The following is a 22,548-nucleotide window of genomic DNA, read 5'->3' on the forward strand; positions in this document are numbered from 1 at the left end:
ACCCTAATCATTGTTGGTTTTCGACTTTTTAGCTACAGTTTCATATAATGGAAAAAAGTACGCGAATCAGTTTCGAATGTACCAATGTTCCCTTTAGTATATATTTACTTCACATGTTTTTCTTTTAATTCAGACAGATATAATTAAGAAAATAGCCATATTTAGTTACGACGTTGTCCACATCCGTAATATTTACTCTCGCAACTTGAAATGAGCAGTCATTAAATTTATTCACCACCAGTGCCCAGCCGCCATTTTTTTAAATGATTTCTGTTGCTGCCAACTGTCGGTGACCACACGCACTACGAGATGATCCGCAGCGCTGTTATGCGGTGAAGTTTTGCAGTAGCTGCGACAGCAAAAGTTAACCTACACACGAGTGGCTTTTGACATTAGTGTCGTCACTGGGTAGTGTGTTGATGCGATCAATAACATTTTAAGAGTGTGTTCTCCCTCGCTTGTTATGTGTACTACTTCATACCGTCGTGCAGTATCAACAATAACAACAACAATAAAAGTTATAACGAAATCGTTTAGTGCTGCAGCTTATTGCTAGCAGCAAAGATGTCTGGAGAGGAATGCGAATCAGGAATGGATTATTCAGAGGACGAGTGTGGCTACGCGGATTATTACAATGACGAGGATGATTGCGAAATGGAGCAACCGGACCCGACGAAGCGAGATCCAGAATATTTCAGCTACGAGTGCCTGAGTGTGGAAGAAGTGGAACGGCATCTAAACGTCTCAGTTGAAGCATTAAGTAACAGCTTGCAGATAACCCCATCATTAGCTAAAGTGCTGTTGCATACTAACCGGTGGTCAGTGCAGGACATAGTGAAGAAATTCGGTGACGAATCTGTGAACCTCCTGGACCGCAAGTCGTCTGCGTCTTCTACAACGGGGGCGGTGGATCAGGGACAGATCCGCACAACCCTACAAGCCATTCAGTGTCCAGTGTGCCTACTAACGCAGCCGCATGATAAATTTAGCGCCCTTTCGTGCGGTCACAAGTTCTGTAAGGACTGTTGGTCGGTGCACTTTGAGGTGCAAATACTGCAGGGAGTTTCGACAGGCATTGGCTGCATGGCGAAAGACTGTGACGTTCTCGCTCCAGAAGACTTCGTTCTGTCACAGGTCTCACGGCCTGCCACCAGAGAGAGGTACCTTATTTCTCATATTTTTCAGCTTCTAATTAATAGACTTATTTTCACCCCCCCCCCCCCTACACACACACACACACACACACACACACATATATATATACACACACACACACACACTTGGATTCTTATACAGTTTAGCCTCAAATTTATGTCCCAGTTGTTATTGTATTGGCCGTCCCTCTCCATCAATCCCTTGTGTCGTTTTTAAAATGTATTCTGCTGGATAACTTCTGTTAAATTACATTTGTATCATGTTTCCCATGTTATTCAAAAACAATACAAGAAGTTCTAGAGACCATTGTCAATGTAATTATTCAGCCAGAAACTTGCTTTAAATGCTCAGAAATTTAAAATTGTGCACTTCGCAGAACGAAAAATGTAGTATGACTGATATCAGTGAGTCACTATTGGAGTTAGCTAACTCATACAAATATCTGCTTGTACTACTTTGTAGGGATATGAAATGGAATGATCACATCGTCTCAGCTACAAAGGAGGTTGCTCACAAATCACATGTGTAAGTGGTTCTAGAATATGTGTGTGGGACCTGTACCGGAGAGGATTAACAGGAAATACTGAATAGAAGGACAGCATGAACAGTCCCTGGTTTGTTTGATCCATGGCAGAGTGTCACAGAGATACAGAAGGCAGTGAAGTGGTAGACTGGTAGAAACTAGGTATAAAAGTTTCTGCCTCAAGAAAGTCTATTATCAAGGTTTCAAGAACTGGCTTTAATTGGTGACTCTAGGAATATATCACAACCCCCTGTGTATTGCTCACATAGGGATTCTGAGGTTAAAATAAGAATAATTACTGCATGCCAAGAGGCATTCAACAACATTCTTCCTGTGCTCCTTATGTGAATGAAACGGGAAGAGACCCTAATAACTGGTACAGTGGGGCGTACCCTCTGCCATGCACCTCTTGCTGGTTTGCAGAGTATAGATGTGGATGTACATGTAGAGTGTTGTGCAGTTTTCTGTGGAGTGTCACCCACCATGACATGCACACTTATGGCAGATCAGGGTAGTGTGTGGTTCAATTGACTTCAATTTGAAAATATTTATTGGCAGTAGAATTGTCTGTGATTCACTGTGGTGTAGCACTCAACCCCTCCAAAAAATCATTGCATATTTGGAGTGTTCTATAAATGTGGGATCAAGGCTCCAGTTTTGGCTACTACCCCAAATATGACCACTCTGGTGTAATTAGTAAAATTTTAATCTCTTTTGAATACCAACTACTCTTACAATAGTGTATTACAGTCAAAATGAAATGTTCTGTTCAGTTAGGTGTAGATGCCTTTTCTTGTTTGGAGTTGTAATTTTGTGAAAAGGTCTATTTTGAAGAAGTTGAACTTAATAGCATTTTTCTTTAAGCAATGCAGTATCAGTTTTTCATATTCTGCATGATTAAATAAAACATCAGTAGAAACTTAACTTGTTAGTAGGTAAGGTTTCATTTCTTACAAGTTAAATGTTGTACAACCCAAAAGTACACTTAAACTTCTGTGGCCAGCAACAGATCCATATTTATTCTTGGTTCCATGTTATGGCCATGCTTGTGTCCATAAGTGGAGACATATGCATGTCCTGTTTTTGCCACTTAAAAATTTATACGAAACATCTATAATACAAATTTTGTCTGTATTTTAACTAAGCTAGTTTCATTTAAGTGGGCCTATTTAAAATATTTCTGGTATTTTTTAATATCAAGATAGACCCAATTAATAGGATTGCTGGAGCATCCCATATTAATTTCTCTATCCTTGTAACATACTAAAATATGCAATACAAATTATGAAATGTAACATTTTTTAACTCAAGGATTTTGAGTCAACCAAAGAACAGGAGGTTTCAGTAATCTCCCAATGAAGTTAAATAGGCCCTGGAGGCTATTGTTGAGGAAAGGAAGGCTGCTACTGGCTCTACAATGCTCCAACGACATTAAGAAATACAATTTCTGGTCTACCTCCACAAGAATCTACTGTCACCATGTTTTTGTCTCTAATGGGGTTTCTAGGTACTAAGAAAAATCTCCATGTGTCTATGCGAAACCTTACTGTAAAGGCAGGTTCGTAAATTTCTAAGTCTCCTTTGCAAACATTCTGCCTGAGAAAAAGTGATATGACTTTCTGGAGAGATACAAAAGTTTAGTCACAAAGATGCTGAATGTTAGTGGCGTCAGAGGTTTTTTGACTGGGAAGGGGGGGGGGGGGGGGGGGGGGAAGAAAAAAAAAAGTAGTTCCAGGAAGAATCTGAAAATGTAAATAATAAGGATATGTCAGATGATCCTAACAGAGTTTTTATTATGGATAAAACCTTTTTTCTGGCTCCTGAAGGGGAATTAATCATAGATAGAATTACAACAATTTTCATTAGGCTAATTGTTTTTCTGTTCCACTCAGTTGTTGTAACTTTATGTACTTTGTGCTATTTTGTTTCCTTATGTGCTTGTGTAAACAACAAATTACTTTATAGCAAATTGATTTTACAACAACTCAAAGCCCCAGTTTTATTATAGGCCCCTAATATGCAGCCAAAAGTGCGGAAATGACTGGGCAGCCATAGCTAGAATTAATGTGGCCAAAACTTGGGAAATGTATGAATTTATTCAATTTTTTTAAAATTTGTTATAAAACTTAAAAACATATATTCCTACATAGTTATAATGTACAGGCTTGGAAACAATAGGTATTATTTTTTGAAGTAATTTGCAAACTTTATTTCTGTAGTGAACATATAGCCTATTCTGAATTGTCTGTAAGATGGCCATAAGTGGTGCCTTTGCCCTAATTACATCTAATCGTGATGTGAGTGCCTCCCTCCTACGGAGGCACAAAGATTTGCGTTGTGTGAAACACTATGGAAACCTCAGTTCTAAAACTTTGTTTTTGTTTATGCTCTGTGTGCGTTTTTTCCCCTGTATTTTGCAACATAAAGTATGATAAAAATTTGTTTTTCTTTCTTGCTACAAAAATATCTTTTATCTACCACAAAAAGATCAGAATGAAAGTGGACAAGTCCATTAAAGTCAGTTTCCAGAGTAATGTCTGGAAAGGGAAACCAACGTTAATTAATTAAGCATGCAATTTCAATTGTTTCACAGTTCAGGTACTATATCTTTGGTAAGTATTTAAATAGGCTAGTATGCTACTTTATATTCACTTACTCGAATACAGTTATTATGCTTTTACCCATTGTAGATGTGGAACACTGTAAAAGATGGATGGAGGTTATTGGAATGGCTGCAGGCAGTCGTTTTTCATGATGGTAGAGATTGTTTTATTTTACCATCACCAGTTTTGAGGTGCATAGTGACTCATTGTCAGATGGTATACATGTCTTCTTTGTTTGTTAACGTTTTTGCGGATCAATGTGTGTAGTGCTATGTTTGCCAACATCACATGTGCTCCAAGAATAAACACAGATTGTAAATAACTCCACATGTGAATTCCCACAAGGCTACTAACAAATAAAAAATGTATGCTGTGTGATGATGAGTTGCTGTGTGTCTTGAAAGCAGTGGGGCCATGGTAAACAAAAAAATTCCGTCGCCACAGAGGTGACCGGTTGCATTCGTTTTGATGATTTTCGTACTGTTATTGCTTGGAAGGATAAAATTTATTGGATGTGGTTCACTTTCTCTCTGAAACTTCAAGGAAAATGTATGGCATGAAATTTATTATCAGTATTAGTTTTGTATTAAGGAATATACGTATCTGTTTCTCATTATATCAGTTAAAACACCTTTCATATTCTCAATTTTCAAAGAACTGGTGCTTAGATACCCTGTAATTTTATTACACATAACACAACTGCATACTGAAGTTCTTAATATTCGAATAATAAGCACTAATATTGTCATTGTCATTCTGCAAAGTGCTATTGCTAGAGCATGTGTTCAAATCTACTGCAATGTCTTTAAAGTATATGTGATTCATTGGTGTATCATATTGCAGGGATGATTTCAAATTGCTCTTCTCTTGTATCCTCACTGGTCTTCTGGATATATCAATTGAATATTGATGCATAGTTGCTTGACTTCGCAGAGGTTTTCTTTGTCCTTTGTTTCCCAGATTACCCTTTTGATACAGGATTTGTTTGTTCAAATACTAATTTAAGGAAAGCCTTATTAAAATTTCGGATAGCATATAATCATGCAATTGATAGCCAGTCTACTTTCAAATAGTTATTACGCTTCCCAAAGTTCAGGTGCTTGCGACTTATTTCTGGTAACTACTGTGAGTTTAGACTTAAATTCCTCTTTGTTGATTTTAGAGTTATGATCCAATGCTCTGACATGTAAATATATTGTTGTTTTGTAACAATATTATGAGAAGGATACTTGCTACTCACCACATAGCGGAAATCCTTAGTCGCAGACAGGCACAACAAAGACTGTCGAAAAGTGAGCTTTCAGCCAACAAGGTCTTCATTGAAAATAGCCCCCACTCCCCCCTCCCCCACACACATGATCACAGTCTGTAGCTGTTGAAGCTGAGATTGTGGTCATGTATGTGCGATTTGCATTTGTGTGAGTGTGTGTGTATGATGTCTGTTTCTGATGAAGGCCTTGTTGGCTGAAAGCTCACTTTCTGCGACTCAGCATCTCTGCTATGTGGTGAGTAGCAACTATCCTTTTCATAAAATTGTTACATTCCATCCTGGATTTTCCATTGTTTCATTGTTCTTTTTACTCTTTTTTTTTTTTTTTCAATTATATCAAGTCTAAAATCCTAGACAGCAAGAATTTTGGATGCATAGTATCTGTTTTTAGATCAGAAACTTGATCCAGTTTTAATGGAGATGTCACCATTCAGACATTTCAATTTTGTCCAGTATGTGAGTCTAGAAGCAGAATGCTTGAAGTTTCAGACATTCTGTCTTAAATATTCACCGATACTAGATTCTGTCGATATTTCTTTAAAACCGTCTGCCACTTCATGGAACCATTTAAACTCAAATACAAGTATTGCTGTTTATTTACAAAACATTAAAACTGAAAAGATAGGTACTCGAGGTGTCTGTAAATGTTATAAAACAAGACTGTTGTGAAGTTGGTTCACTAAAACTGAAAGCAGTTGACTGCCTTTTTTAGGGAAACAGGTCTGATGTAACATGGTGAAAAATTGATGCTACACTGTCAAGTAGCATTCCTATTTCAGTTTTACAGAGTACTCGGCAACACTGACCACTTGCCTAGCTCGAATTTATTGCTAATCTCTTGCCTGGTGCAAAGTCCCAGAGTGTCTGGAAAAAATCATAAGTGACTCCTGTATATCAGAAGGGTAAAAGAACTGACCCACAAAATTATGGACTGATATCTTTAACATATATTTGCTGCAGAATCCTTGAAGATATTCTCAGTTCGAATATAAATCATTTCCGGGAGAGGGGAAAGTGTCTGTCCACAACCCAGCAAGGATTTTAAAAAGTGTTGCTTGTGCAAAACGCAGTTTGTCCTTTGCTCACATGATATGCTGCCGCAAACTGTGGGCAAAGAGCGAGAGACAGATTCCATATTTCTATGTTTCTGAAAAGCCTTTGACACAGTGCTGTTTATGAAAGTAGAAGCATGTGGAATAGATTTCCAGATACGCGAGTGGCTCTAAACCTTCCCAAGTAAGGCAAACCTGTACATTGTACTCGACCGCTAGTGTTCGTCAGAGACGAGGGTATTGTCAGCAGTGCCCCAGGTAAATTTGATAGGAGTGCTATTATCCTATATATACAAGGTGGAGTTTGAAAATAAGTTTCCCCTGTCGACTGTGGGCAGAGTTGTGTGATATGGGTGAAAGACGACATGGAAGGTAAACACGCAAGTGCGAGACACCGATACACTATTGGGTAGAGGTTGACCACAATCGAGCAGATGGGGTTGTCGCAGAGCCTGAGCAAAGTGGAGGCCAACCACTCAGTCTTTTCCCGGAGATATGGAGAGAAGGTGTGTTTTGGAATCGTGGTCACAGGCAGAAGTGAGAGCTGTTATCTGCTATGAATGGGCACGTGGTGTATCAGCCACAGAAATTCATAACCACCTTGTTGAGGTGTACGGGTCAGGTGTGATGTCGAGGCAAATGGTGCGGAGGTGGTGACAGCAATTCAGTGATGGACGTCAGCAAGTGCAAGTCATACCGAGCCCTTGAAAGACGCGCACGGCCACTACAGATGCAACTGTCGGGAAGGTGGATGACACGATTAAAGCGAACTGACGTATCTCCATCGATAGACTAGTGGCAGAACTTGGAATTGGACACGAGCGAGCTCACTAGATCATCCACGACATTCTTCGATACAGGACGGTGTCGGCACAATGGGTGCCCCGCTAACTGACCCTGACACACACAGAACAACGCACGTCGTTCAGGCTGGAACAGCTCGTGCGTTACCACAAATCTGGCACTGACCTTCTGTTTTGGATTGTGATGTGGGTCCACCATTACACGCTCGAATCAAAGGCTGCATCCGTGGAGCGGAAACATCCGTCATCACCTGTTCGAAAGAACTCCATCTGCAGGTAAAGTGCTACTCACCGTTTTCTGGGACGCCAAAGGAGTTTTGCTGCTGGACTTTCTGGAGGATGCAACTGTCAATGCTGCACGGTACTGTGCCACTCTGTTGAAATTGAAAGAGGTGATTCGGGAAAAGCGGCCTGGCCTTCTCAGATCTGGTGTTCTGCTGTCGGATGACAATGCGAGACCACACACGGCGACGGCAACGCAAAACCGTATTGCAACTCTTGGTTGGGAATGCGTACACCATCCGCCCTACAGTCTGAATCTCGCACCAAGTGACTTCCGTCTGTTTCCTGCTTTGAAGAAGACTCTCGGCAGAAAGTGCTTTGGCAGCGATGCTGACGTCTAACGAACCGTTCAACGCTTCTTCCGTATGCAACACCCTGATTTTTTCCTGGAAGGCTTTTTGAAGCTTATAAAGCAGTATGACAAATGTCTCAATGTACTTTGAAATTATGTAGAAAAATAAAGATATGTCTTATCTTTAATGTCTCATTCTCTTTTTTTTCCTTTCACACGCAACGCTGACCACAGTTGACAGTGGAAACGTATTTTCCAACTCCCCCCTCCTACATAAATGATCTGGCAGAGGGGTGGGCAGCAATCTGGCGTTGTTTGCTGGCGATTCTGTAGTGTACAGAAGGGTGTCATTGTTGAGTGACTGTAACGGGATACAGGGTGACTTAGATAAAATTTGTAGTTGTTGTGATGAATGGCAGCTAGCTCTAAATGTAGAAAAATGTAAGTTAATGTGGATGACGTTGAAAAAGAGTCAGAAATGTAATGAGCACGTAAAGATTGTACTAGGGAAGGTGAATGGTTAACTTTGTTTTATTGGCAGATTTTATCAAAGTGTGTTTTATTGTGTAAGAATGTGTAAAATGTGATTTATTAGTCTCATTACATACATTGTACAGATCATATGATCTGTTGTACAGGAGACACATCAAGTTTAGCAAAAATATAATTATAGTGATTTACAGAAATTCTTTTTACACTATTTCAAGAATAATGCCAATAAATACAACACTACAATATTTACTATAAAGTAACAGTTTACCAATTTCCTATGTTGTACACAGACAACAATACAATATTAGCTATCGATTTTTATTGTTCAAAGTGTCAGACTGTTTTCCACGAATTCAATGGTGTAGTAACGTTTCTCCATTAAAATATTTTGGAGTAAACTTTTCAGCAAACCAAGGGCCATTGGTAATATGTTTATTCCTTTTAATTTGGTATATATTATATGTTTTATAGGAAACCACATATAGGACACTAGAGCAAGTGCTAGGGATCCCCACCAGATTAGATTAAAGGAAGAAATTGAAGCAGTTCAGAGGCGGGCTTCTAGATGTTGCTGGTAGGTTCGAACAACATGCAAACATTATGGAGATATAAATGTAGGCTTCTGCAGCCATTGTCACACTCAATAAAATTTTTCTGGGTTTGTGACCGCATTCTCAATATACAGGGTGAACACGAAGTCTTTCCCTGATTATAACAATTTATTACAGAATAACTGTTCAACATAATAATTTACATTGATGCCGCTACATAGGTTAGTGTTAGTAGTTTTTTTTAAGACCACTTACGTTAGTAAACCTCAACGTGTGCTCCCTTGGGTAGCTCGGAAATTGCAGTTCCCACCAGATGTTTCTTAACATGTGTTCTGTCACAGTACCCACAGCAGCTTCTATCCTAGCCTTCAGTTCGTTGACGTCAGCAACTGGTGTGAGAAAGACTCTGTCCTTGATACAGCCCCAGAAAAAGAGTCAAGGGGCGTAATGTCTGGAGAGCGGGGTGGCCAGGGTGTTGGACCGTTCCTTCCAATCCACCGATCCGGAAATGTTTCATCCAGGAAGTCACGCACCGTCAGAGCCATGGGGGGAGGAGGGGGGGGGGGGCGGCGGCGAATGCTCCATCTTGCTGGAAAAGTATCCATGGTTGATATTCTTCTAACTGTGCGACAATGAACTGTTGCAAAACGTCTAAGTAAATGTTAGCGGCAATGGATTTTTCCACAAAAAAATGTCCAAAAACCTTGTTATGCATGAGGCCGCACCAAACATTAGCTTTTTCCCTGTCTCGCTGTAACTGTACAGTAGCATGTGGAGACTCTGAACTCCATATGGGGACATTATGTCTATTTACCATTCCAATGACATATGAAAGGTGGATTCATTGGTAAAGCATATGTGAATCAAGTAATTGTTAGTGCCATCAATCCTGTTGAGAGTCTCAGTTGCAAATTCAGCGCGTGTCACTAAATCATTGGGTTGCGAGGCCTGCACGATTTGCTCTTTGTAAGCATGCAACCTAAGCCTTTCATGAAGAATCTTCACCACACTTCCTTGCAGTATTTGAAGTTGACGTGATGCTTGACGAGTTGATTTAGACGAACTCCGTTGAAATGATTGCAGAACACAATTGACAGTTGCATCACCTACACGAGGCCTGCCACTTTGAGGACGATGTTCAACGCTGCCCGTTTTGTTAAAATCTGCATACCATGTAGCTTTATTGATTAAATGTCAGGAGGGGTGCATCCGTAAGAGTGCCAAAATGTACACTGAACACTGATGGGCGATTTCGTATTGTGAAACCAAAGCACACATTGCGCCTTCTCCTGCTTCTACGCCATTTTCCCAGCAACTGATGTGACCTAACAGACCGCATCGGTGTTGTGGAGCACTAGTGCCATCTGCTGGTCACAACAACTAGTAACACTAACCTATGTAATGGCATCAAAAGTAACTTATTATGTCAAACTGTTATTCTGTTATAAATTTTTATAATCAGGGCAAGACTTTGTGCTCGCCCTATATATAAAACTACCGACATTTCGGTCCCGGTTCACACCCTGAGGAAGGTCGCTTGCAACAGAGACCAAAACGTCGGTAGTTTTATATATGTTGACAATGCTCACAAACCCCACAAACCCAGAAAAAAAATTTATTGAATGTTACGGAGATACTTTGGGAAGTCGGGTGAGAATCCGTGGAGGAAGGTGACGTTCTTTTTGAGGAGGACTATCTACATCTACATGACTACTCTGCAATTCACATTTAAGTGCTTGGCAGAGGGTCCATCGAACCGCAATCCTACTATCTCTCTACCACTCCACTCCCGAACAGCGCACGGGAAAAACGAACACCTAAACCTTTCTCTCCGAGCTCTGATTTCTCTTATTTTATTTTGAGGATCATTCCTACCTATGTAGGTTGGGCTCAACCAAATATTTTCACATTCGAAAAAGAAGTTGGTGACTGAAATTTCCTAAAGAGGTCTCTCCGCGACGAAATCGTCTTTGCTTTAATGACTTACATCCCAACTCGCGTATCATATCTGCCACACTCTCTCCCCTATTACGTGATAATACAAAACGAGCTGCCCTTTTTTGCACCGTTTCGATGTTCTCCGTCAATCCCACCTGGTAAGGATCCCACACCGCGCAGCAATATTCTAACAGAGGACGAACGAGTGTAGTGTAAGCTGTCTCTTTAGTGGACTTGTTGCATCTGCCAATGAAACGCAACCTTTGGCTCGCCTTCCCCACAATATTATCTATGTGGTCTTTCCAACTGAAGTTGTTCGTAATTTTAACACCCAGGTACTTCGTTGAATTGACAGCCTCGAGAATTGTACTATTTATCGAGTAATCGAATTCCGGCGGATTTCTTCTGGAACTCGTGTGGATCACCTCACACTTTTCGTTATTTAGCGTCAACTGCCACCTGCCACACCATACAGCAATCTTTTCTAAATCACTTTGCAACTGATACTGGTCTTCGGATGACCTTACTAGACGGTAAATTACAGCATCATCTGCGAACAACCTAAGAGTACTGCTCAGATTGTCACTCAGGTCATTTATATAGATCAGGAACAGCAGAGGTCCCAGGACGCTTCCCTGGGGAACACCTGATATCACTTTAGTTTTACTCGACGATTTGCCGTCTATTACTATGAACTGTGACCTTCCTGACAGGAAACTATTGAGAACATTTAGAGAACTGACATTTGAGGCTGACTGTAGAATGATTCTACTACCTCCAACGTACAATCTGCATAAGGATAATGAAGATAAGATTAAAGAGATTAGGACTTGTACAGAGGCATATAGGCATTTTTCCCTTAGTCTGTTTGCAAGTGGAACAGGAAAGGTAATTGACTGGTATTGGTACTGTGTATCCTCTGCTACGCACTGTACGGTGGCTTACGAAATATATATGTAGATGTGGAATTGTTATGATATAGCACATAATAGAAGAGTGATTCAAAAAGTAATAGCAAAGTATTTTTTGTGAAGCATGTATTTACTTACAGATAAAAACAAGATGTCACTTTTCAAGGTAATTATCCTCCTTTTTGATACACTTCTCATACTGTTACACCAACTTTTCTGTTCCATTTGAATAAAAGAATTTCGATTGTGTCTGCAACCCAGAGTGTACAGTTTCCTTAGCCTCGTCTTCACTTTCAAATCGTCTTCCTCTGAGAGCGTCCTGCAGGGGTACAGACACACGGTAATCCGTAGGAACGAGATCGGGGGTGTATAGGGGATGCAGTATGACCTCAAATCTCAGTCTCCGAATGATGGCAAAAGTTGCAGTTGAGGTGTGGGGGCACACATTGTCATGAGGGCGAACAACACCTCTCGTATTGCTGGCTGTAGTTTGTTCTCCAGTGTGGTGCTGGACCGAGCACTGTTAACTGTTTCACCCCTTTTCGGACAGTGCTCCAAAATCGGTCCATTCGTATCCTGGAAGAAGTCAAAAAGAACCTTTGCAGCAGAAAGTTGAGACTTGAATTATTTCTTGGCTAGAGAAGATGTATGTCGACTGTACGCGGCTCGTGTTCTCGTGGTCGCATTCTCCCTTCCCGAGCACAGGGTCCCGGGTTTGATTCCCGGCGTGATCAGGGATTTTCGCCTGCCTTGAGATGACTGGGTGGTTGTGTTGTCCTCATCATTCATGAAAGTGGCGAGATTGGACTGAGCAAGGTTGGGAATTTGTACGGGCGCTGATAGCTGCGCAGTTGAGTGCCCCACACATCTATCATCATCATCATTATCATCATCATGTCTGTCGCCATTCCAAAGACTGTCATTTGCTTTCTGGTTCATAGTGATGCACTCAGGTTTCGTCTCCTGTTGCGACACGTGTCAGAAAGTCGTGTCCTTCAGCGTTATATTGCACCGGAAATAATGTGGCTGCCTGAACACGGGTCATCTCGTGTTCAACAGTGCGCATCCTAGCCACCTGTCGTGCACACAAAATACGATACTTGAGAACCTCGCTAATAATGGTACGACTGGATTCGACACTGGTACTCAGATCTCTGGCTAATGCTTCTACACAAATACGTCAGTTCTCGCGAATCGTGGCATTGGCAAGTCCCACAACTTTAGTAACGGTCTTGCTGGGACGACTAGAGTGGTGCTCTGCGACTGACGTATGTCTGGTTTTAAAGGCAACTACCCAGTCGTACACTCTTTTCTCACTAACGCAGCCGTCTTCATACCTTTCGAATATCCTTTTACAGATTTGTTGTGGTTTTGTGCCCTCCGACCACAAAAATTGTATTACTGCTCGTTGTTCTTTCTACGGTGCACACAGATAGGAATGTGGCCATTTTGTTTCAACTGCCTTTCCTATTCAGCTCGTCTTGCCATTTGTCAACATATGCCGGAACTTCTCAAAGCACGCATTTTCGCTTCCTGCAAGTTTAAATGCCTGATGTCTTAATTGCATTTAATATTGATAGTTTGCTATTACTTTTTGAATTACCCTTAGTATAACTTAGCATTATGGTGTTTAAGGGGGGAAATCTACATAAAATATCTACATAAGGAAAAAAAAAAAAAAAAAGATAATTGAAGTATAGGGTACCCCGAGGTACTACATGAGCTCGAAAGATGGGAGTTTGGTTGAGAGTTGACAAAGCCAGCAAATGTGTCACAGTAGAAAGCTCCTCAACCAAATCCCCCTACATTTCGTAATTTAATGTTGTTAATTATGTCAGCCATCTGTCATTCCTTGCGGTTTGTCTCTCTCACACGTTAACTGCATAATTGTTCTGTAGGCACACTATTGCTTTGATAAGTTTAACTGTACTGGTGGCAAACAGTGCAGTGTTAAGAGTGGAAAGGAGGTGTTTAAGATATGTCTCCTCAACAGCAATTACAGGGTCAGCGCCTTTCCCATTGCATGCTGTTGTCAACAATAGTTCTTGCGACGAATTAAGTTGACACGACAAAGCTCGACTCAGATGAAGAGAGAGAATTTGATTCTCGTTCTTTATTTCCTACAGTTTGCAGAAGATATTATGTTCTTAATTTTTTATATTTTTATTCAGCGACAACAACTAATATTGTTTATATAAGAATATACAGCCTACAGTTGCAGGTTAACTTTATCGTTTACCTAGGTTTCAATGTTGGTAATAATGTCTTCTTCAGAACATGAAATATTATTTAAGTGTTTGCCTAAAACAAGCCATGTCTTAAGTAAACTTTATAAAACTTGATGCATAACCATAAGGTTTTGTCACTTCTATTAAACAAGCTGTAGCAAACTCACTTTAAGCCCGTTGTATGGGCCTCGTCGTGGGGAAGGCACACGAGGTAGCCGAGTTGACCGAGAGCACATTGTGATGGCCTGGAGGCTCAGCACAAGCATGGTGGAAACTGCACGACTTGTTGGGTGTTTGAGGAGTGCTGTGGTGAGTGTCTTCAACATGTGATGAAACCGAGGTGAAACCGTATCCAGACATCATGGGAATGGGCAGCCACATCTCATTACAGGTGTCAGACGTCGTAGTCTGGGCAGTCGGGTAAAATACAACAGGCGGTGAACTGTGGCAGAACTACACTACTGGCCATTAAAATTGCCACACCAAGAAGAAATGCAGATGATAAACGGGTATTCATTGGACAAATATATTATACTACAACTGACATGTGATTACATTTTCACACAATTTGGGTGCATACATCCTGAGAAATCAGTACCCAGCACAACCACCTCTGGCCATAATAACGGCCTCGATACGCCTGGGCATTGAGTCAAACAGAGCTTGGATGGCGTGCACAGGTACAGCTGCCCGTGCAGCTTCGACACGATACCACAGTTCATCGAGAGTAGTGACTGGCGTATTGTGACAAGCCAGTTGCTCGGCCACCATTGACCAGACGTTTTCAATTGGTGAGATATCTGTAGAATGTGCTCGCCAGGGCAGCAGTCGAACATTTTCTGTATCCAGAAAGGCCCGTACAGGACCTGCAACATGTGGTCGTTCATTATCCTGCCGAAATGTAGGGTTTCGCAGGTATCGAATGAAGGATAGAGCCACGGGTCATAACACATCTGAAATGTAACGTCCACTGTTCAAAGTGCCGTCAATGCGAACGAGAGGTGACCGAGACGTGTAACCGATGGCACTCCATACCGTCACGCCGGGCAATACGCCAGTATGGCGATGACGAATACACGCTTCCAATGTGCGTTCACTGCGATGTCACCAGACACTTATGTGACCATCACGATGCTGTAAACAGAACCTGCATTCATCCGAAAAAATGATGTTTTGCAATTTGTGCACCCAGGTTCGTCGTCGAGTACACCACCGCAGGCGCTCCTGTCTGTGATGCAGCTTCCAGGGTGATCGCAGCCACGGTCTGCAAGCTGATAGTCCGTGCTGCTGCAAACGTTGTCGAACTGTTGGTGCAGATGGTTGTTGTCTTGCAAACGTCCCCATCTGTTACTCAGGGATTGAGACATGGCTGCACGATCTGTTACAGCCGTGCGGATAGGATTGCTGTCATCTCGACTGCTAGTGATACGAGGCCTTTGGGATCCAGCACAGCATTCCGTATTACCCTCCTGAACCCACCGATTCCATATTCTGCTAACAGTCATTGGATATTGACCGACGCGAGCAGCAGTGTCGCCATACGATAAACCGCAATCGCGATAGGCTACAATCCGACCTTTATCAAAGTCGGAAACGTGACAGTACACATTTAACCTCCTTACACGAGGCATCACAACAACGTTTCACCACGTAACAGCGATCAACTGCTGTTTGTGTATGAGAAATCGGTTGGAAACTTTCCTCGTGTCAGCACGTTGTAGGTGTCGCCACCTGCAACAACCTTGTGTGAATGCTCTGAAAAGCTGATCATTTGCATATCACAGCATCTTGTTCCTGTCGGTTAAATTTCGCGTCTGTAGCACGTGATCTTCGTGGTGCAGCAATTTGGATGCCCAGTAGGGTAACATCAGGAGCACAAGTGTATCTGAACACACATTGCACCTAACACTCCTAAAGACAGGCCTCTGTAGCCGACAACCCGTGCGTGTGCCGGTGTTAGCTCCACGATATTGGCGACTGTGAGTGAAATGGGCACTAGACTTCAGCACAGTGGCTGAGCATTGCACGGTCTTACGAATCCCGATACCTCCTTCATAGTGCCGACGGGAGGGCGAGCTGATGGCGGCTCCATTGTGCTCTGGGGAACATTCATGTGGGCATCCCTGGGTGCAGTGCAGCTCATGCGAGGCACTGTAACGGCCAAGGAGTATTGTACACTCTTTGCTATCAGTGTAAACCCCGTCTTGACGATCACGTTTCCTGACAGCAGTGGCATTTTTCGACAAGAGAACACGCTGTATCACAAGGCCACTAGTGTGATGGAGTGATTCGATGAACTCACCAGATCTGTACTCGATCAAAGACATCTGGAATGTAATTGAATGAGGTATCAGAGCTCATCGCCCCCCTCCCGAAATTGTGTGTGCAGAAATTGTGCCAAATTCCTCCAGCAACCTACCAAGGCCTCATTGCTTCCACGCCATGATTAGTTGCCACTATTATCTGTGCCAAAGTGGACATTCCAGCTATTAGGTAGGTCGTCATAATGTTATTTATTTGCACGTCTAGTTCCGTAGGACCAAATTGAGAAGCAAATCTCAAAGGTCATGGAATGTGTCAGTACATGAAATTACAACATAAAAGGAATTACAGATACAATGTTTATCAACCCAAAAAAGTCAAGCTGTAAGTTTAAGTATATTCAGTCAACAGTATAACATAAAAATCAGCTTAATTTTTCAGGGAACTCCTCGACAGAATAGAAGGAGTCATCCACGAGGAAATTCTTCAGTTTTGATTTGAAAGCACTTGGATTAGTGCTAAGATTTTTTAATTCTTGTGGTAGCTTATTGAAAATGTATGCAGCAGTAAATTGCACACCTTTCTGCACAAGAGTTCGATCAAAATGTAGACTGCATTTCTGCCGAGTATTAACTGAGTGAAAGCTGCTAATTTTTGGAATAAGCTGATATTGTTTACAAGAAATGACAGTAAAGAATATCTATATTGAGAGGACAATGTCACGAGTACCAAGACTAGTGAACAGGGGTTGACAAGAGTTTCGCAAGCTTACACCAGTTATTGCCCGAACTGCCTGTTTCTGAGCCGAAAATATCCTTTTAGAATGGGAAGAGTTTCCCCAAAATATAACACCATGTGACTTACATACCGTTTGAATAGTAAAAATGACAGCATTAAATCCTTGAACAGAATCCTGAATGTAGGCTTTTCATGACAGTTTACTGTCTATCTTGACACCTAGAAATTTGAACTGTTCAGTTTCACTACTCATATGCCTATTCTGTGAAGTTAAAAGTCAGGTTTTGTCGAAATGTGCGTTAGGAACTCTAAAAACTGACTCTTACTGTAGTTTAGAATTAGTTTATTTCTACAAGCCACAAACTTATGTCATGAACTGCAACGTTTGAAACCGAGCCAATGTTGCACACATCCTTTACTACCGAGCTAGTGTCATCACCAAAGAAAGATATTTTGGAGGTACCCATAATACTAGAGAGCATATCATTTATATAAACAAGGAACAAGAGTGGCCCCAAAACTGATCCCTGTGGCACCCCCTCCACTCCCCCTCCCCCCCCCCCCCCCCCCCCCCACCACCACCACCATTTGACCATACCCCACTCAGACCCTACACCACAGCCATTCTCAACACTGTAAATAATGATGTTTTGCTGTCTGTTGTTAAAGTAAGATGTTCCAACTTCTGGAGCAATATTTTGTGATAAATACAATAAAACGCTTTAGTTCCTTGTTTATATAAATGATATGCTCTCTAGTATTATGGGTGCCTCCAAATCAAAAAATATGCCTAGCATTTGAAACCTTTTGTTTAATCCATCCAGTATCTCACAGAGAAAAGAGAATATAGCATTTTCAGTTGTTAAAATGAGTTCTAAAGCCAAACTCTATATTTGATAGCAAATTATTTGATATAAAATGCTCAATTATCCTTACATAAAGGATACATAAAACCTTTTCAATAACTTTAGCAAAAACTGATGGCATAGAAATAGGCCTAAAATTGTCTACAGTATCCCTTTCTCCCTTTTTATAAAGTGGCTTTACTGCTGAGTACTTTAATCATTTGGGAAACTGACCATTCTTAAAGGAAAAATTACAGATATGGCTAAGCACATGGCCAACGTGTGCAACACAGTACTTTAATATTCTGCTAGGCGTTCCATCATATCCATGAGAGTCCTCAGTCATCAGTGACTTAATTATTGACTCAATCTCTCCCTTGTCAGGAATATTTCAGACATCAGTGTTGGAAAGGCATTTTCTAAGAGAGTAATATGATTCACCATAGAGACTATATTTTTATTTAAGTCACCAGCAATACCCAGAAAATGATTGTTAAATAATGTACATATGTCTGGTTTATCAATAACAGAAATATTTTTACTACAAACTGACTTCATTTCATCGACCTTTTGCTGATGACCAGACACTTTTTCCTTCACAACTGACCATATGGTTTTAATTTTATCCAGTGAATTAACTATTCTGTTTCTGTACCGCATACTCTTTGCCTTCCTAATAACATTTTTAAGCACATTACAATACTGTTTGTAGCTTGATTGTGACTCCTTCTAACATTCTGATATACACGATATCCTTATCCCACCAGTCAGCCACCCAGGCTGCCTTTAACTGCTAGTACCGCATGTAGAATGTTCTAATGGAAAGCAACTCTAAAAGAGTGTGAGAAAGCATTATTTTGTAATCTATGTTATCGGCACTATGAACATCCTGCCACTCTTGTTCCTTAACGAGGTTTAAAAAACTCTCTATTGCCATTGGATTAGCTTCTCTACATACAGTAGTTTGTAATTATCTGTAACATTTGTTTGAATACAAAAACCTTTTAGTGTTAAAATTTGTGCATCATGTTCTAAAAGGCGATTCACCCTTTTACTAACAGAATGCCCATGTAATAATGAAGAACAAATAAAAATATGTCTATGGCTGAATTACTGTTCCCCTACACCCTAGTTGGAAAAACAGTCTGCATCAGATCATATATGTTTAGGAGATCTACCATAATCCTTTTTCTTGCACAATCATATACAAAATAAATATTGAAGTCACCACATATAACTGATTTTTGGTACTTCCTATAAAGTGAATCAAGAAACCTCTCTAGCTTGAGCAGAAATGCTCTGAAGTCAGAGTTAGGGGACCTATAAACAATAACAATTAGAAGTGTAATTTCGCTAAATACAACTGGTGCTGCCCAACATTCAAATATCTGTTCTGTGCTGTGCCGTGATTCATCTATGGACTCAAACAGAAGACTGTTTTTTATGTACATGGCGACTCCCCCACTCCACTGGGAACTCCTTAAAAAACAGCCAGCTAATCTGTATCCTGGTAAAGGAAGCCTCTGAATTAACTTTATCTCTAATACCTGTTATATTTTGATGAAATATGCTAATTCCTTCTCTACTTGGATACCTGACCTCCTCTGAAGGTGATTTCTTAGTTAGAGGGACTCTCTTTAAGCAGGTATACTTATCAGCTGACTTCAGTCTAAAAACGGTGCAGCTGTAACACCAAGTACTACAGGAATTTTTCCACGAGTGATCCCACCACTACCCACTACATTGTCACCTATAAACTTTGCCAGCTTCCCCTTCCCATACCTATTGAGGTGCAGGACATGCTTGCTGAAACCTGATCTGATAGGTCCAACTGGCACCACTGAGATGTGACCCGTGCCCTCTGCGATGTGACCCGTGCCCTCTGCCATCGGCGCCTTCTCCAGCCCCGTGTTAACGCACCTAACACCCGCATTAAGATGAGGTCGATTGTGACGCTGAAACAGTTGCACGAAATGCACGTTAGTGCCACGAGTTTAGGTAGCTATCTTTACCAGGTCACCACCTACGTCATATTCCCCGTCCCTATCGAGACTACTCCCTGCTGCACCCACAATCGATACCTGATGCTCTTTCGTAAAATTTGTACATAACTCTCCTATACTCCCAGTCACCTGAACCGACCCTGCACTAGGCTTCACAATGCTGGTGACCTGGTACTCGCTCCTCGACACTTCCTGCAAGTGCTGGCACACACCTCTTCCGTGCAAACTACCTAGCAGCAGAACCTTCTTCTTTCTGTTAGACTTTGCAACTGATTTTCTCCTAACTGCTGAGGACCGTTGCATGTTTCCTACACCTACAGCTACAAGAGGCTTGTCTCCACTACCCTTCTCAACCTACCTAGTTCCTCCTTTGCGTATTATAACCGCACCTGAAGGGCACAGATCTTACACTCCCACTCCTCTATCAGCTTATTTCTACTACAAATTCTGCATTCCCAGGAGAGGGTCTTGATTTCCCACTGCATTCCCCCTAGTGAAAATATTTGAATAAATCCCACACCGTAACCCACTACTCATAAATCTACGACAAAGCCCACACTTATCACGCGTTGCAAAATTTTCTAGTTACTGAAAAAAACTAGACGTCTGCATCTACGTTACCTAAGTTCAGTTACACTAGTGGAACTATTTGTAGACCTATCAGTAGTAGTCTCGAAATTCTCTCTCTGCTAAGAAAGCGACAACTTTTATTAATACTAGCAAACCATAACTAGTACCAATACCAACAAAGCTTCAAACAATTTATTAGCTAAAACCAAAAATTCAAGTGGCCACTGGAGCACTCAACGAAGTTAAAACACTGAATGAAAATTTTACTGATATATTTCACTAGAAACAATAAGAAACCTCAGCCGAAAACTACCACACAAAATTTGCTGAACGACTTCAACGTACAGAAAATTCAAAAACATTGAGCGAATGTTTCCAAAAGTTTATTAAACTGCTATTTCGCTACAAACAACTTTGTTAGAACTTAAGAACCGCTACAGCTAAAACTGCATGTTGTGAAATGTAAACACACTGCTAATATTTGAATAAACAATTAAAAACTTCCACACTTAATATTCGAATACAGTGCACAAACAACTTTGTTAGTACTTAGCTTTATAACCGCTACAGCTGCAACTGCACACCACGAAATGTAAAGACAGTACTGAGGCGTGTGACTTGGATGAACAACGTAAGCACACTCACGAATAACGGACCACTAAAGTCAGTAACACAGAAAGAAAGGCTGAGATGAATGAAAATTCACTAATAAGTTACTTTTACGGCAAATATTAACACAAATAAAGTTTAAAATAAGTAACTGAAGACTAAAACTTTATAAAATATTGATGAGCAATTTCAACAGCAGTCCAGGTCATGTGACGTTACACCAGAGACCGAGGCCAAGACTGGCTTGAGCAGTGTATATCTCAGGTTATGCCACACGTCAGTGTATTATGGAAATTGTGTTTTCATCTTGTGCAGTAATTCTGTCGGCTCACAGCAAACTAGGCCTCGGGCTACGCTATATGTCAGTTTTTTACTACTTGTAGTTTTCTCCTATTTACATTCATTCGCTTCACCAACTCACAGGCAAACTGTCACTTTCCAACTGATCTTTGCCTACACTAAAGGTCAGTCTGTCACTACATGTGTCTCTCTTCAGTTCACATTCATTGACACTGTGAACTCACAACAAAATTGTCGCACTCCAGCCTAACCTAGGCTTCAGGCTTTGCTAGATATCAGTCTGTCAGCTCGTGTGGTTTTTTCATCACCAAAGAAACCAGTAAGCAACCTTAATATTCATGACAACCAGATCAGCAAAAGTTATTCTTGCATTCCCCACGTTGAAAACAAATGTAATTAAGTCGTAGCTTTTGTGGAGAGAAATAATTAGTTGTAGTGATCCTCATCAACTACCATATTACTATCACCTGATTGACTTTGATGGATGTCAACAAATTCCCGACACAGGTACACAAGACGAGACCCACGTACACCATTAGTGCACTATACCGTATTCCTTTTTCTACCTTTCGGTTGATGGATCTGAAGATTCCCACGACTGCTTCTGTGAATAGTTTTGTTGATGTTGAATCTTTTTGCCTGATTCCTCTTCAAATTCTCAGTTTCTCACTGTCCTGAAGTCCAATGAGAGCTATGGCATTGGTGTATAAAATCTTTAAAATACCCCAAGATTGGTTACGAGTGCCTTTTTTCTCAAGGACTGCTAACTATAAACAGTCATAAATCCCTTGAACAAAATACCATGCTCTGTTCTTGGAAAAAAATACAGATCACACCTGTTTACAAGAAGGGTAGTAGAAGTGATCCACGAAACTACCATTCAATATCCTTGACATCAATTTGTTGTAGAATCTTGGAACATATTCTGAGCTCAAACATAATGAGGTGTCTCGAACAGAATGACCTCCTCAATGCCAACCATCGTGGGTTCCGAAAACATCAATCGTGTGAAACCCAACTCGCACTTTCCTCACGTTATATACTGAAAGCTATGGACCGAGTCAGTCAGGTATATGCAGCATGTCTTGATTTCCGAAAAGCATTTGACTCAGTACTGAACC

The 22,548-nt window shown here is 41.0% G+C and overlaps 1 protein-coding gene across 2 annotated transcripts in view; it reads left to right on the top strand.

Annotated features, from left to right (window-relative positions):
* The first annotated feature begins 340 nt into the window (after positions 1–340).
* Positions 341–22,548, top strand: part of LOC126426848 (potential E3 ubiquitin-protein ligase ariadne-2) — a 91,586-nt gene continuing 69,378 nt past the window's right edge. For both annotated transcript variants that reach the window (XM_050088870.1, XM_050088869.1), the window contains exon 1: positions 341–1,160. In XM_050088870.1, the coding sequence (XP_049944827.1) occupies positions 565–1,160 (596 nt within the window). In that variant the 5' untranslated portion in view covers positions 341–564. The remainder of the gene's footprint in view (positions 1,161–22,548) is intronic.

Source organism: Schistocerca serialis, chromosome 11 (assembly GCF_023864345.2).
Source record: "Schistocerca serialis cubense isolate TAMUIC-IGC-003099 chromosome 11, iqSchSeri2.2, whole genome shotgun sequence".
Lineage (NCBI taxonomy): Eukaryota > Metazoa > Arthropoda > Insecta > Orthoptera > Acrididae > Schistocerca > Schistocerca serialis.